This window comes from Spinacia oleracea, chromosome 5 (genome assembly GCF_020520425.1).
Source record: "Spinacia oleracea cultivar Varoflay chromosome 5, BTI_SOV_V1, whole genome shotgun sequence".
NCBI classification, from domain to species: domain Eukaryota; kingdom Viridiplantae; phylum Streptophyta; class Magnoliopsida; order Caryophyllales; family Amaranthaceae; genus Spinacia; species Spinacia oleracea.
In genome coordinates, this window is record NC_079491.1 from 24711426 (window position 1) to 24726803 (window position 15378).

At 35.8% G+C, this 15378-nt stretch overlaps 1 protein-coding gene across 6 annotated transcripts; it reads left to right on the plus strand.

The window, feature by feature from the left end:
* Positions 1-1986: 1986 nt before the first annotated feature.
* On the plus strand, positions 1987-15054 carry LOC110800303 (FHA domain-containing protein At4g14490). 6 transcript variants are annotated; one of them, XM_056829152.1, is made up of 6 exons: positions 1987-3316; positions 5397-5454; positions 5850-5932; positions 10681-10763; positions 11810-11907; positions 14502-15054. In XM_056829152.1, exon 1 carries the CDS (start codon positions 2077-2079, stop codon positions 3304-3306), a length of 1230 nt encoding a protein of 409 aa, XP_056685130.1. In that variant the 5' UTR covers positions 1987-2076; the 3' UTR covers positions 3307-3316; positions 5397-5454; positions 5850-5932; positions 10681-10763; positions 11810-11907; positions 14502-15054. The 6 variants fall into 6 exon arrangements, with proteins under 6 accessions (XP_056685130.1, XP_021861304.1, XP_021861305.1 ...); XM_022005612.2 differs by having other exon boundaries at positions 5861-5932; XM_022005613.2 differs by having other exon boundaries at positions 5861-5932; positions 14602-15054.
* Positions 15055-15378: the final 324 nt, after the last annotated feature.

Below are 15378 nucleotides of genomic sequence, written 5' to 3' on the forward strand. Positions count from 1 at the left end.
TAAAATTACGGGGGATTACACTAAGAGTCCAAATCTGACAAGGGACTCGGCCCAGATCCCATTTTCAACGCCTGGATCTGGGCGCCGAAATCTTCGGCGCCCACTCCTGGGCGCTGAAAATGCCTGGGGCCGTTTTATCTCCGGATTCTTTTTGGATTCGTATCTTAAAATCTATCTTTCCACACACTCTTTCCCTATAAATACAGCCTAAAAACCGACGTGAAAAGAACACACAATTCCATAATCTGAGTATTGACTCTAGCCTTAAGCCTAAGCCTCACGCTGCGAAATTGATCCCGCGTTCTGTCGCAATCGATCCAAAAGTCGAACAGAACGCAGCCTGCCCCTTGTAGCTGAAGAATTAAGCCTGAATATTGGAACATTGCTTGGAAACCCGAGATTCGTTAAATAAAAGGAGAAATAGCAAAGCGAAAATGGCTAGTTTTTCTAAGAACCACAACGCACCTCTCAAGGGTGCGTTGTAATGTGTCCCTCATATGATTTAATCGCTTTCATCACCCTTTTATAAAACTATTAAACTATTAATTTGATTGATCTATCACGCCTAATAAGATAATACCTTAGACAATTGAATTATCATGCTAGGTACCTTAAATCAATCTAAATAAGATAATCACGATCGATTTAGTATTATGTGTTGCATATTGCTAAAATCAATTCAGAATAGTTTAATAGTTTAACGCATGTCCCTTCAATTATTTATGCTGAGCTAGTAAGGATAACCTGCCTCTGGAGTTATCGATGAGCACTCCTCTCGGTAGTTACAGTCCCCCGAACTCTCAATCTCTGCCCTGCGGGTGTACGTTGAGCGATCCCCACACCAGGGATCACAATATGGCCGTCGTGGTCGAACATAATGGCACTCCCTTTATGTCACGATAACCGGGTTTTGTCAGTTTTTCTCATTGTCGTTAAAAACTGAATGGCGACTCCTATATAAATAGTCGATTGAGTGTAAACTCACAGTAAATCCAATTACACTTGATCTGACAATGTCACGCCCACGAGGGACGAGGTCACGCATTAGCCTCGTGCTTTTTCGACCCCCTCACAGTGGCACTCGATTTTTTTTAATTCAAAAATAAATTAGAAATCTTATTTTTCATTGGCCGAAGCCATTAGTTCAGCAAATATGCCTCCTTTATATATATATATATATATATATATATATATATATATTAGATTAGATTCGTTTAAAAACAAAGTGCTCTATGGCTGTTGATAAGTACGGAGTATGATAACTGAAGAAGGGGACGCTCTAATAGTTCAGCAAATATGCCTCCTTTATATACTTCATCCGTTCCGGGAATATCGCACCATGGTTGACTTTTCCTTATTTAACCATTATTTTGACTCTTAATATATCAAATCGTATACAAGTAAAAATTATTAAAAAAATAATATTTAGAAAATATATATCGATACGAATCTAACAAGACCCTACATGATTAAAATTTCTCTACGTATGAATCACAAAAAATGGTCAAAGTCGTAGTGTGAATAGTGTGAAAAACAAATAGTGCGATATTTCCGGAACGGAGGAAGTATATATATATTAGATTAGATTCGTTTAAAAACAAAGTGCTCTATGACTGTTGATAAGTACGGAGTATAATAACGGAAGCACAAATTCTTATTTATAATGGGTGTACAATAAATATTGTATATCGGAGTAAAAGTTGACTTAAAATGCTTAAAAGTTACATTTATATATGTAAAAGTTATCTATTTTTTAATGATAAATTTTTTCATTTGAATAAAGATTATTTCTTCAAAATCACTAATAATGTATAAATTAATCATTTAACCCTTTAAAATGTTTATCTATCAACTTTTTAATTTTATAATATAAAAGTTACAGAAAAGTAGGTTAAAGTTACAAAAAACTGCATAAAAGTTATCTTGGTGTACAATAAATTTATTATACACCTTGTGCGCGAAAGAACTTTTTGTAACTGAAGAAGGGGATTTTGAATTTCGAAATGACGAGTGAGCGCCAAAAATAAGACCAATTTGCGAGTCAACTTACCCTTCAATCCTCACTCTCTCTTAACAATGGCGTCTTCAATTAAGCTGGTAATTGAAAAGGGCCCTCGAAATGGCGAAACCCTAGAATTCAAGCCTAGATCCAAGATTCGAATCGGAAGAGTTGTGAAAGGCAATAATTTGCCGATCAAAGATGATGGAATTTCATCCAAACACAACGAAATTAAGTTCAATTCAGATTCTGGAAAATGGGTAATTTCTGACCTCGATTCTTCCAACGGCACTTTCGTGAACTCTGCTAAGCTTGAACCCCACTCCCCATTTGAAATTTCGGATGAAGATGTGATTATTATAGGCGAATTAACCAGAATTAGGGTTGAAATTGGGGAACAAGTTAAGGTACGTAGAAACCCTGGACGAAAAGCTGCTTCTCAGAGGGGTACTGGTGGTTCGAATTTGGGTGAGAATGCTGCAAGTAGGGAAGAAACCGACAACTGCAGAAACCCTAAGGAGCGAGCTGCTGATAGAAGTAGAATTGATTTGGGGGAGAAGGACGAGGAGGCTCCTGATCTGGGGAACAAGGTGGAGGTTCGGGTAAAAGAATGTTTGAATTCGGAGGAAGAGGGGTTTTCTGCGGTTAGAGATTTGAAGGAAGAGAATATTGAAAAGAGGGCTGAAGGTAATCGAAGAGGACGTGGGAGAGGGCGGCCGAAAAAAGCGAGTAATTTAGAAGATGGAAATGTTGGCATTGGGAAATCAGGGATCAGACAGAATGTAGAAAATGATAAGTTGAAGCCAGGGTTCGGTATGAGTACAAGGAGGACTAGAAGCTCCAGGAGAGGAGAGGATGACCTCTTAATTTTAGGGGAAGCAGTGCCAGCAAAGAGGACTGGGAAAAGGTGTAATGCTAAGAATGTGAGAGAGCACAATCCTGTTGTAAGCCCTTTGGTAGTTGAAGAAGGGATTAGTGATGTAGTAGAGAGCGTTGCTGTGTTTGATGATGGGAAAACAGAAGCATCAGAAATTGAAGAGGGTAATTTGGTGTCAGAAGCAAACTGTTATCATAGAAGCAAAGACTCTGATAGTAGTCATAGTACTATTGTGCCTGACCTTGCAAAGATGACTCTAGGGGATTGGTTGGAATTCTTGGTAGACTATTTGCCTAAGCAGATTTATGCCAAAAGAGATGAGATCATTGAGGACATGCGAAAAGAAAATGCACGGTTTGAGGATTTCATGTTGCAGCAGCAGAAACAGAAAAGCTTATTCCTTTCTGCCGCAGAAAAGACAGTGAATTGAAGCGAATATGGTAAACTCCAATCTTGATGCAAGTTCAGTTTCTTTTATGCTAAACTTCTTAAAAAAATTCCTTAAACCTGTCCTTTTGTTTGATTATTTTGCTCCTTTTAATATAATCGGTGCTTTATGTCAAATCAGTTTGTGTAGATGACTCATTTTGTACTGAAGTTCTCTGTAAATTAGGCTTCCAAGCCACTTATGTTGTAATTTTATTAATGGAGATTCAGTAAATGCAGTAGTGTAGAATTAACTTTATCTTCTCTTTCTGTTATCTTCTATTTTTCTTGAGTCTTGGAGACATACTCTTATCATAACTAGTTTTGACGATTGTAATTAGTTTTACTGTAGTCGAACAAACTTGGTTCATGTTTCTTTTCCATTCTATTTGTTCAATTTCTAGAATGTTTCACATCGCTAATGATATGCCCGAGGAGTAGACATCATACTTCCATATTTGTGTGTGTGTGTGTGTGGGGGGGGGGGGGGGGATTTAAGATCTGATTACCAGTGGATATTTCCCCTATAGGCTATAACCACTTAAATGTCGGCAGATTGAAAATTGTAGTCCTGACAGCATAGATTTGTTATATCGCGTGAGTCATAGCAGATACATGCTTCAATAAGATGTACACTGGGTTATGACAGCCTTGACAATTCCAGCTTATCAAGTGTTATCAGTTACTGCCTATTGTTTTTTGTCCTCTGTGTGTCTCATGGTAGTTCTTCCACCTTTATTCTTATTGTGTTTGCCTTTACTTTGTTTGGTTCAATTTTATTCTGTTTTTGTTTATATTCAGGGCAATGTGCATAGTTTTTCACAATCTATAAATTGTGCTAGGACTAAATTTTCTTTTTGTTTCTCTCTCCCTCCTCCTTTTCTTTCTCCTTTCACTCTGATTTTTAGGGTTGGCTGTATGTATCCTCTCATATGTTTAATTTTTGAGTAATTTGTAGTTCGTCTTTGTTAAAGAGTAATATATGTACAGAGTACGTGATAGTAATGGAAGATATAGTTTTTAAATTGGTGGAGATTTTGTGTTAGTAGTGGAATTTAGTTCAGTGATTATAGTTAAACCTTATACTCCCTCCGTTTGTTTTTTTATGTATCCCCTTTCCAAAAAGAGGATGTTTTTATTTTTATGTATCCACTTTTACTTTATTCTATTTTTGGCAATCATATTTTACCATCTTTTCATCATCTCTCTCCTACTTTACCCACTATTACCCATTAATTTATTACATCTCTCTTACTTTTTTCATCTTTTTCTTACACTCGGTCATTAATCCTTAAAACAAGAGTCTACAGTAAATGAAAACATAAAAAAAAACCGAGGGAGTATGTGATTTGGTTTGAACAGTTTTTATTATTGGAGATGGTGTTTTAGCGATTTCCTGAGGTTTTCAAATTGTGGCAAGCTGTTTTTAGTTTTATCATTGTCTGGAACTGTAAAGAGCCTAACTACTATGGAGTATGTAATAATGTAAATATGTTAAACCATGTGAATAGAATTCTTAGTGGTTGTGAACAAGATATGTTTATTTTGATGGAGGACAAGAAATATTTATTTAGCATGCCTTAGGTATGTAATTGTGGCAAGCTGTGGGGCAGAGTATGTGATATGCTTGTCAGAGTTTATGGGAGGTGAGAGTCAGGTTATTGCCAATTGAGCCATGGCTTTAATGTTTGGTGGGTTGGCAATTCACTCCTCTTACCCTTCTTGCAGAGTTGCAGGAGGTATTTGGTTGAAAACTGTCAAAAGATCATTGGATGAGCTAATTATCACCAAGATACCTCATCTCATCGTCATCATCATCATCATCATCATCATTGCTATCATGTCTATTTAGATCTTCTTTTGTGAATGTGTGCTATTTGATCATTATCTTGTGATTTTAACTTTTTGTGTTGCTACTTGAATCCATCTCAGCATCTAGCCTGTGTATTTTAAACTGAGGCTTTAATGTCTTTAAGAATTTGGGAATTTCGAGGTCGGAACAGCTTCATACTGGCATTGGTTTGTATGATGAATCAGTTGTGGGTTGTTGTGCCATGTTATTGCAAAGCTGACCATTGATTTGTTTGTTTGAAGATCAGGTGATTTACAAAGGGCATCCAGTGAATTTGCTTGTCTGTTATATTTTGGACAGGTGATCATTAATTTTCAAATGTGTCAGGTTGCTTTGTGGTTATTTACCTTTCACTTTCATTGGATCTTGTGTGAACATAGATGTTTGGGTGACTCAGGGGTTAGGGGTGGCCGGTCTAAAGTGCAACACCTTGTTTTTTTTCTCTCCACATAGATTAATTGTGTAAACAAGTACTATACATATGCATACTCCAAATTGTTTTAAACAAAAATTATGGAGTAATTGGTTATATTTCTAGTTAAGGAGGTGATTATTGATGAGTATTGAGCTAGCAGGTAGGTACGGGTGGTCAGTTAGCCCTTTTATATTTATATTTGCTTAAGTATCATATATTGTTTACCCGCATTTTATAAGTGTAGATGAAGGTTGGGGTCTGCTTGCTTATATTTCTATAGTGGGGTAACAGGATTCTGGAAAGCCCTCCAGTTGCTGTGATATCGCAAGGAGAGATGGACTAGCTAAGGGAAATGATTTTGAGGTAAGTTGTAATGTTGAATGCAATTCCATTTACCCGTTTATGTTGTGTAACTTGTGTTGCTCTTTTACCTAAATCTGAGCTCCTTGCTTGTTCTAAACTTTTAGGTCCGAGTTCATTGATTTTTTTCTTTTCAAATTTGCTATTTTGCATGACTATGTGTGGTCAACTGTTCATAATTTTTGCTAGTTGTCTTGTTTAATTTGAGTCAAAATTTTGATTTAACAAATTGTGAAATTTGACTTAGGAACTATTTCTGGCCTTTGTTTCTAGGTGTTTGTGTGTGTGTGTGTAAGCTAGCCAGTTAGTAGACATAGAAATGCTATATAAAGAGAATATCAGTGAAAGAAACCATGACGAATATTATTGAGAGTTTTCGTTTGTATTCTTTTCGCTTTTTAGTGAGAGTTTACAGCCACTTGAAGGCCTGGGATTGTATGCAAAATAGTAATTTGCAGCACTAATGCAATCAGTTACTCCCTCCGTCCCAAAATGTTCTTTACGTATTCCATTACGGGTTTCCCAAAATGTTATTTACATTTTCTTTTATATAATCACATAGATGCTTTAATATTCTATCAAAACTTGTGTCAAGGATTGTTTTAACCAATTAAATTCATTGGGGTATTTAATCTCTCACACTTTTCTATTGGGACATTAAATCTTTTCCATTTTCCCAATGTCAGTTTTTTGATAAAAGTGAAAACATTATAAATAAACGTAATTTGCCTTGTTTGATTAAAAAAATAGAAGAATCTCAATGCACATTAATTAGTCGTTAAATTGCGTGAAAAATATCAAATGTAAAGAACATTTTGGGATGGAGGGAGTATTTAACTTCCACTCGAATTATCTTCTTCTTCCTCATTCCTACAATCCGAGTTTTTAGTCTATTACTTCTACCCTTGCAAAATAGAGGTATAGATTCTTTAAACTGTTATGCTTTTGACTATATTTAAGTAGAAATTTAATCTGAGTATGGTTTATTGTACTGTGGTGTTTGCATATGAGGTTGCAAAAAAAATTTCCTTGTTTGACTGGACAAGCATCACCAATGTGGTACCAAGTAACTCCTGTGGACTATCATTAGATCAAAATCTTAAAATAGGTGTCACCTTGTTTAAGAGGGCAGTCACTGGATGGCTACAACGTCACATTTGGGATTATTTTGATCTGTGTTTTTTTTTCATTTATCAAATTGATACTTTTATTTTGGAGTTTCACTTTATCAAGAGAATCACTCAGTGTTACCAGATTCGCGGATACCCCCTGCGAATCTCGAACCGGTTCGCCCGTACCGAATCGGGTTCTCCGGCGACCCAATTCGCTGTGGTTCGCGAACCAAATCGTTGGTATTGTCATGCCGAATCCGAAACCCTACTTATAGCTATGAAGACAAGAGAAGAAATATATGTTGGAGCTTTTATTTGGGAAGGAAATAACATGTTATCTGAGATTCTGAGCATGAATGTATGAGCATTAAAATAAAATCTTGAACAATTTTGTTTCAAAAATCCTGGAAAAAAAGAGTTTCAAACCCCTCTTGCGAACCTAAAACCAGCCAACCTGCGAATCGCGAACCCGAACTCGTATCCTGTACCGAAGCGAACCACGAATCAGGTAGCCCTGGAATCACTAGATGTAACTAAATGATTCTGGGTTTGTGCGTGGTTCCCATCGGGTGGATGATTACTTGCAAGGTCGTGCCAAGGGTAGTATAAACTATAGAGTATGGATTTAGGGGTGGCTGCGTGGCCCTCCTGGGATCATTCAATTATGTAGAACTCATGTGGGACTTTGTCCATCCTTGCGAAAATGAGGTAAGTCTGTTAGAGGATTGCAAGTGATTACTTCACTAATCTTTTCTAGTAATTTTTCCAGTCATTTCATTCAATAAGGAATTGCAAGAGTTTTTTGGTCAAATTCTACCTCCGCCTGTGTTTTTGGTTTCAATTTCCCATTCCAAATTCGTTTATAGATTACGACAGAAGAAGAATGCATAGGTTGTAAAATGGCACTTGTGGAGTTGTGGTGAACTGGTGACAATTACCGCATCATGATCCTGTCCTTTGTGTTAAATTCTCGTCAAATTTCTCAAGTTTTAATTGCTTTACTTTGTTGAAGGCGTTGTATATTAAATTTAATTTGCGTTTAGATCTTTGACAACCTTATTTGAATAACTTGGGTTTGATTTTTAATAAGGGTAAGTTAGAGGAAGTAACTATTGTTTCAATGTAAGTTTGTCAAGTGCATATCCTTACTAGCTGGACTCTGCTGTAGGTTGGGAGAAGGCTGAAGTAGAAGTTGTCTTTGCAATCTAGAGTTTGAGACTCTAAAATTATTTTTTTCTGAGGATTTCAAAATGTAGTTTAAGAGGGTTTGTTAATCTCTCCATCTTTGTTCTTAACTTCTTATTGCTGTTCCCTTTAGTTGTTTGGACGATTTTATTCAAAATTCAACAAAGTATGTTGAATTTAACAAAGTGTTGGGAGTTTAAGACTATCAGACTAATCAACTCCATCTCTTTTTCTGTTCCCCCAACTTTCTGACTCCTCCTTTGTGCAAATCAACAGTTTACCAATCAAAGATCCATGGATTTCATCTACACACCTCGAAAATAAGCTCAATTCAGATTCTGGAAAATGGGTAATTGCAGACCTCAATTCTTCTGTTGGTACTATTGACTATTGTGAACTCCTCACAAGTCAAACCCCTCTCCCATTTGATTTTTTAATTTTTTTTATAGAGATGAGATTATTATAGGCGAATTTACCTCATTTAGGGTTGAACCTATTGAAATTATGCAACAAATTAGTATATGTAGAAACCCTAGAAGATAAGCTGCTTCTAAGGGGTACTGATTTGAAGGGTAAGGTTGAGAGGAGGGTTAGAATTGAGATGATAATGTTGAAATTAGGGAAGAAATCAATAGCTGTATGAGCCTAGAAGGTGAGCTGCTTTGAAAGGAGGTATTGATTTTAGGTGTAAGGTTGAGAAGGCTTAGAACTTTGGGGAAAATGTTGATATATGGTAAGGGAATAGCAACAAAAGAAACATTGGGAGGCAAGCTGATTCAAGAAGTGGTATGGATTTGGGGAATAAGGTGGACCTGCGAGAAGAAGATTGCTCAAATATGAAGGAAGAGAATACGGAAAAGGGGGTTAAACGTAATCAAAGAGGACGTGAGAGAGGGAAGCCGAAGAAAGTGAGTAATTTAGAGGATGGAAAATGAAAGTTTAGCGTTGGAAATTTTTTGGTCAGACTGAGGCAGTGTAGAAAATATTAAATTGAAGCCAGAGTTTAATGTGAGTACAGGGAGGACTAGGAGCTTGAAGAGAGGAGAGGATGTACTTGTGAGTGTAGTTTAAGCTATAATGGAAAGAAGGCCGGGGATATGATGGATAAGGTAGTGGAGAGCAAGGGTCTGGATATGGATAACTGTGAAGAAGTGGAGAGTATAGAAATGGTTGAAAACACAGACATGAGGAGGTCGTGCGAGGAAGAAAAAGGTGGTTGGAATTATCAATAGCTAAAATTGCTAGGAGTTGAATCGAATATGGTAAATTTCAAGGCTCTTAAATCTTGATGCAAGCTCAGTTTTCATTGGCCATTTAAAAAATGTATCCTGTACGTGGCCTTTATTTTATTCTTTTTCTCCAACTTTTTTGGTGCTTTGACATAGCTCTTTGAAATGTAAAATAACTTTATGGATGATTAGAATAGATCTGTGGTGTTCTGTAAATTTCGGCCTCCCAATTGATGGAGATTGGATTAAAGAAAGGAGGTCAGAAGGCGTCTTGCTTGAATTTAGAGCTACTTTATTAGGTTGATTGGTAGTTTAAATTCTTCATCTTTTATCTTGGTGTTTGCAGTGGCTTACTCTTATCATGTCAGTTTTAAATATTGCAGATCTCCTGTAGTTAGCACAGTTGCACTATACTTACTGTATTTGTTATGTGCTATGCGTGGGAAAGGGAAATTCCAAGAATATTTTGCTTCATTAATCAGATGCTTGAAGGGTAGACGCGAGACTTCCTCTTTGCTGTGTGGTTAAGTTCCTAACGACTTTCAAGGGGGTCACGATAATGAAGGATCCAAGGAGCCTATGTGTTATACTGGGATTATGAGAAACTTGTATTTTAAGAGACCTAGCTAGGTGTGCTAGAAAGGAAGTTACAGTTGACAAAATGGTCTAGAAATGCTTCATATTTTGTAATAAATGTTTGAATAGTGTGACTGTTGGTGATGCCACAAATTGCAAGTTGATGTGGGAGTTCCAGAATATTTGGTTGGCAATATTGAAGAAAGTTTTATAAAAGCAGTATATTATGAGTTGCAATGATTTCGTGGAATTTAAAGGTTTGATCATCAATCGCCTCTAAATCACATAAAAAGTCTGCAGATTGAAAAGTATTGACCTGACAGCATTTGCAGATACATACCTGAGTATGATGTCGTACTTTAGTTAATGTAGGTTTCTCTAGAATGTGAAGCAATTTTATCCTGGTTGTTATTTAATCATAGCAGTAAGTAGTTATGTTGTGTACAATGGGTCTTCATGTTAGCGGTCTTCATATTAGCGGCCTTTTAGACTTTTAACACCCCAAAAGTGACTTTCAGATGCATTTTTGTTTCATAACATATTGGGACATATCATGCAGAAAATATGTTGCGTAAGTGCTAAATATTGCTGGAAATGTTATAGGCTATCATTGACCTTTGTTGATACATCTTACCATATCGGTGTGCAGATCATTCTTGGGTCTTATTAAGCTGCTTGACTAAGTCAAACATGTACTGGAATTAATTTTTTCCGCCGCACAATTATCCTATGGTAAGCTAGCTATTCCTTATAGGCAACATAAAGATATAGCTGTTCTAATATGGTATTTCCTTGACGATTACACTCATGGAAGACACAATTTAACATGATTCTTGTCTTGATTGTTAAACAATTTGAACTTCTAGTTTTTTCAAGCACTTTTAAGCTAGTATTGTTAACAGAATTGTGAAACAAGGTCATTGTAGCAAAGCAATGTGTATGAGCTACTTGCAGGATAGTTTTCTGCATTTCAGTTGTCCTTTATTCTTTTAATCGTATTACTTGAAGTAGCGAGTGACTATTTGTGTGTGAGGAATATTCTTGTACAATCTTTACGTAGGAATCAATATATTTCTAGACCATATGTTCGTATGGCTAGCTTTGACTTTCAGCAGACTGTTTTTGGGATAATCTTAAATAGTTCCGCAGAGCATTTTCCATTAAGAATGTTGTAAATCTCATTCGCCCTTGTGTCACAATGTTCCTTCTGGCTTGATCTGGCTCCTTGATTCAGGACTATTCAAGTTGGCTTGCCTCAATTGTTAGAATTTTGAAGTTGCACCTGATGGAATAAATTTCGTATTGTGTACTAGAATGAGGAAGGTTTCTTTTATTTGTTCATAAGAGCTAAATCATTTCTTATAGGAGCTAAATAGTTGATCTAATCCAGAGTAATATTATGGCACTGCCTTGTTCCAGATGTTGGTTATTGATTGATGAACGGGTAGGAAGTTAGGAACTATTCTAAACACCCACTGCAATAAAGTTTCTTTGGTCTAATAGTATATCAAGTATGAGTAATTTATTCCACCTTTCTATTATTCTATTATTCGGACTTCATTGGAAAGCCCTATTTTCTGTTTGTGAGAGAATTGCTGTCTCACCTTCAGGACGATCACTACATTCTGTGCTTTTTACATTCATCTATAGTTTTGATTCTGAACACTGGTACCAAGCGGATCATAGTAAATGTCAATAAATAATATAAACGAAATTGTACTAGGTTATTGATATTCGAAGTTGGCTAGCTTAACCTTGTGTTGAAATTTGCGCCTCAGGTTTTGGCAGTCGAGCACAAGGCTCAAAGGGAAGATTGTTTCTGACGCTGCCCAGGTTTGGTACTCAAAAACATATAACAGGGGCCTTAACATAAGAGGTATACCTCTGGGCTCTGAGCGCCTGTTCAAATTATTGTCCTTGATAGTGTTTTTTTTGGGTTTCGCTATCCCTTTTTAGAAAAATGGCTAACCATTTACGGTTTCAATGAATAGGAATAATTCCACTGCATTATTTTTCAAGTGAATAGTTACTGGAAATAGGTTGCTACTTAACCTGTTCCCTTCTTAGATAACTTTTGACTCTAATTTTCCAACTTACCTTCTCTACGTCTCTCCTTCCTCTCTCCTAAGTCCTAAGTCCTAACCATCATCGTCATATCTGTTTGAGTCTGCTTTTCTGAATAAGTGTTATTTGATCAACGTCTTGTAATTTTAAATCATTTGTGTTTTTCTTTATTTAATTCATTTCAGTATCAATATTAAGGAAAGTGATTTTTCTGAATTTCAAGATTTATGGATGTTTAAAGTATAATAAGATATTGTATTTGATGATAATCTGGTTCTGTGCTGTATTTGTCAAGCTGAGGCTTCATATTTTTCTTTACACGGCATTCCAAATACTTAATTCTTCACACATCTGGTACTGCTAAAATTGAGAAACTGCACATGAATTAAAGGATATACTTTGTTCCTTATCACTCCTTTCACAATCTCTAAAGTTTGAGGCAGGATTAGATTCATAATGTCACTTATTTGTACGATGAACTAGTTGTTGATTTCTGTGCCATGTTACCACAAAGCTGATGCTTATTTTGTTTATTCGATAATTAGATATTAGAGAGAATGATAAAGTAAAGATATCCAGTTAATTTGTTGGGTATAATTTGGAAAACTGATTAATTTTCAAACGTGTTTGGCTGCTTTGCGGTTAGCTTTCTATTCAATACATGAAAGCTGTGGGAACCTGAATGTTTGGGTGTCTCTGGGGCTAGAGTGGCGGGTTTATAGTGATATACCCTGTTTTTTCTTCATAGAGCCACGTAGGCTTTGGCACATTATTTTGTTAATTGTCTAAATAAGTAAGACGCTTCTGCATATTCCATTTATTTGGACAAGATATATATCTTTAGTTATTGTCATGCTTAGAAAATCCTAAATGCAGTTAACTCTGGAGAAGTTCTTCAATTCTGTGAACACCATAAGTTTGCATCTTTCGGCTAATGTATCAGAATACAGTCCCATGAGTGTCGTTTCAGTTATCAGTTAATTAGTGTTTGTATCCTAAATATGTCTTATTGGTTGGATTCAATGAAGTATGTTTGAAATAACCAGTGAGAGAGATTGTCTTCCGGTTTCTAAAAATATCTTACGAAGTAAATATATTTCTGTCAATCATTTCTAGTATTCCCTATCATGCTTGAAATTGTGTTTTTATTTTTTATAATTCCCTTTTATGTGAGGTAACCTGGAAACGTATATCCACATCCATTTTGAAGCAAATTGCCTTAGTTATTATGAATTTAACAATTTTGATAGGATTCTTTCTGTTTCACTGGTTACTTGTATTATTGTAGAATTCCCAGATTCAAGAAAATCGTGGTTCATGTAGCCAACCCCATCATTAGGATTAAGGCTTTCATGGTTATTTTGTTGTTGTTGAAACTTACTTAAATGGATTTCTCTTTGAAGCTTTAAGTCCTGTTAGTTTTTGTTGCTATATAGTGGCCTTGTTGTGATTTTGGTCTCTCTTTTGGTTGGTGGTTATGAGCACGTTTGATGATACAAAATGTCTTAATTAAACTAGGGGATAAATTTCCACCAGAAAATTTTTGGGGGAAAATAATTACAATATGATGAATTTTAGAGAGTAGGCATAACCTTTGTGACTCGTACTCTTCGTTTCACTTCATTCTCGTCACTACAATATGAATAAGGACACTTCGGCACTTCATTTTGGGCTAAAGTTTGCACAAAATAGCTGAGCCAGGCACTTAGACATGTATCATGTCGGACACGGGAACTCGAGTCCAAATAATATAGGGCATGTCAGTTTGGAGAAATCCTCTTTCCTGATTTGTTTGCACTTAATATTTATGCTTTTGGGTTTAGATAATTACATATGATTGTGATGCTAATTTACGTGGGACTATCTCTGCCCTTACAAAAATGAGGGGAGATTGATTTAGGATTGCAAGTGATAACAGTGCGGTAATCTTCTCTAGTAACATTTTCAGTCGTTTCATTCAATTAATAAATCTAATTATTGAGATAAAGGAGGGATTGCAAGTATTTCTTGAGTCAAATTGTACCTCCAGCATTGTTTTTGGTTTAAGTTTCGCTTTTCCTATTTTGATGTATTAAATTAAAGAAAATTTGAAAGTAATCATTTTGATGTTTATGTTCTGTAGATTATAATGAAAGAAGACATCATAGTATGATGTAAATTGCTCTTGTTTGTGATAATCAGGCCAGCATAGCTTTGTTGTTGCTCCTATTAATTGAGTAGTGGGCATTTTTCATGTCATTCTTGATTCTTCATTCAAGATCATGTATTTTGTTTATGTTGGGGTGAAAGCTGTCAAGTTAATATATGTTTTTTGGTTGTATGATGCTCTCTATTTAGGTTTGTGTTTAATAAGTCGATTCTCATTTTCGACGAGGTTAATAAGTTAGAGAGTGAGTTTTGTTTCAGATTTACTAAAAAGCAGGTTTGGGAGAAGTCTGAAGCAGAATTTGTGTTTGGAAACACATGTATAAACCGAAACACTAGCGAAACTAACTGCAGTGGATAGTGCTCTAATAATGCACCAGGTAAATCAGAAATCTGAAGGAAGAGAATGAAGAAACATTTGAAGAAGCAGTGCTAGACTGCTAGCCAAGAGCAACAAGTACGACAGGCTGAAGCATGATCATGAAATAAAGATTGGTAGCTTGGATCAGGACTCAAGACTCAAGACTCAAGACTCAAGAGTTGTTCTCTTTTCAGATCATCGTAGGTGTGTTCTAATTGCTTCTCAAAGCCATGCATAAAGAAAAGTCAAAAGCTTAAGCAGAGATTGACCTCTTGAATTTTGAAAAGCAATTTCAGAGACAAAACAGTTTATGCTCTCCCTAAGTAAACACAGACTATAATCACTTTTTTTTTTGGGGTGAAATTTTAATTATAAGTTAGTCGCTATGGCCGGAAAACATAATCCTCCGTTTTCACGCTTCACTTTAGTTGTTTTTTGTGTTATTTTGTATCATGCTCGCCTTTTTTATACTTGGATCGTGTCTAAGGTCTATAATTACAACTTCACCACGTAACACTCGACCAAATTTATCTTGCACAATCAAGAATTGAAGAGCTTATGTAACTACTCTTTCTACCAACATTCATATAAGAGCTAATGTTCATTGTAATTCATGTCAACAAATGCAACTTTTGGTGATTAACATAAAGGTTTCGTTCTATTCGACTTATTTTGTGTCAACTTATATTATCTGAACTTATTTATCTTGAAAAACTTATTTTGACTGAAGTTAAACTTATTTGTGTGCTAAAATGTCTAAAAAAAACTTATTTTTTC

What these genes read in the sequence shown, in the direction of transcription:
- LOC110800303 (XM_056829152.1), top strand. Translation starts at nt 2,077, where the DNA reads ATGGCGTCTTCAATTAAGCTGGTAATTGAAAAGGGCCCTCGAAATGGC.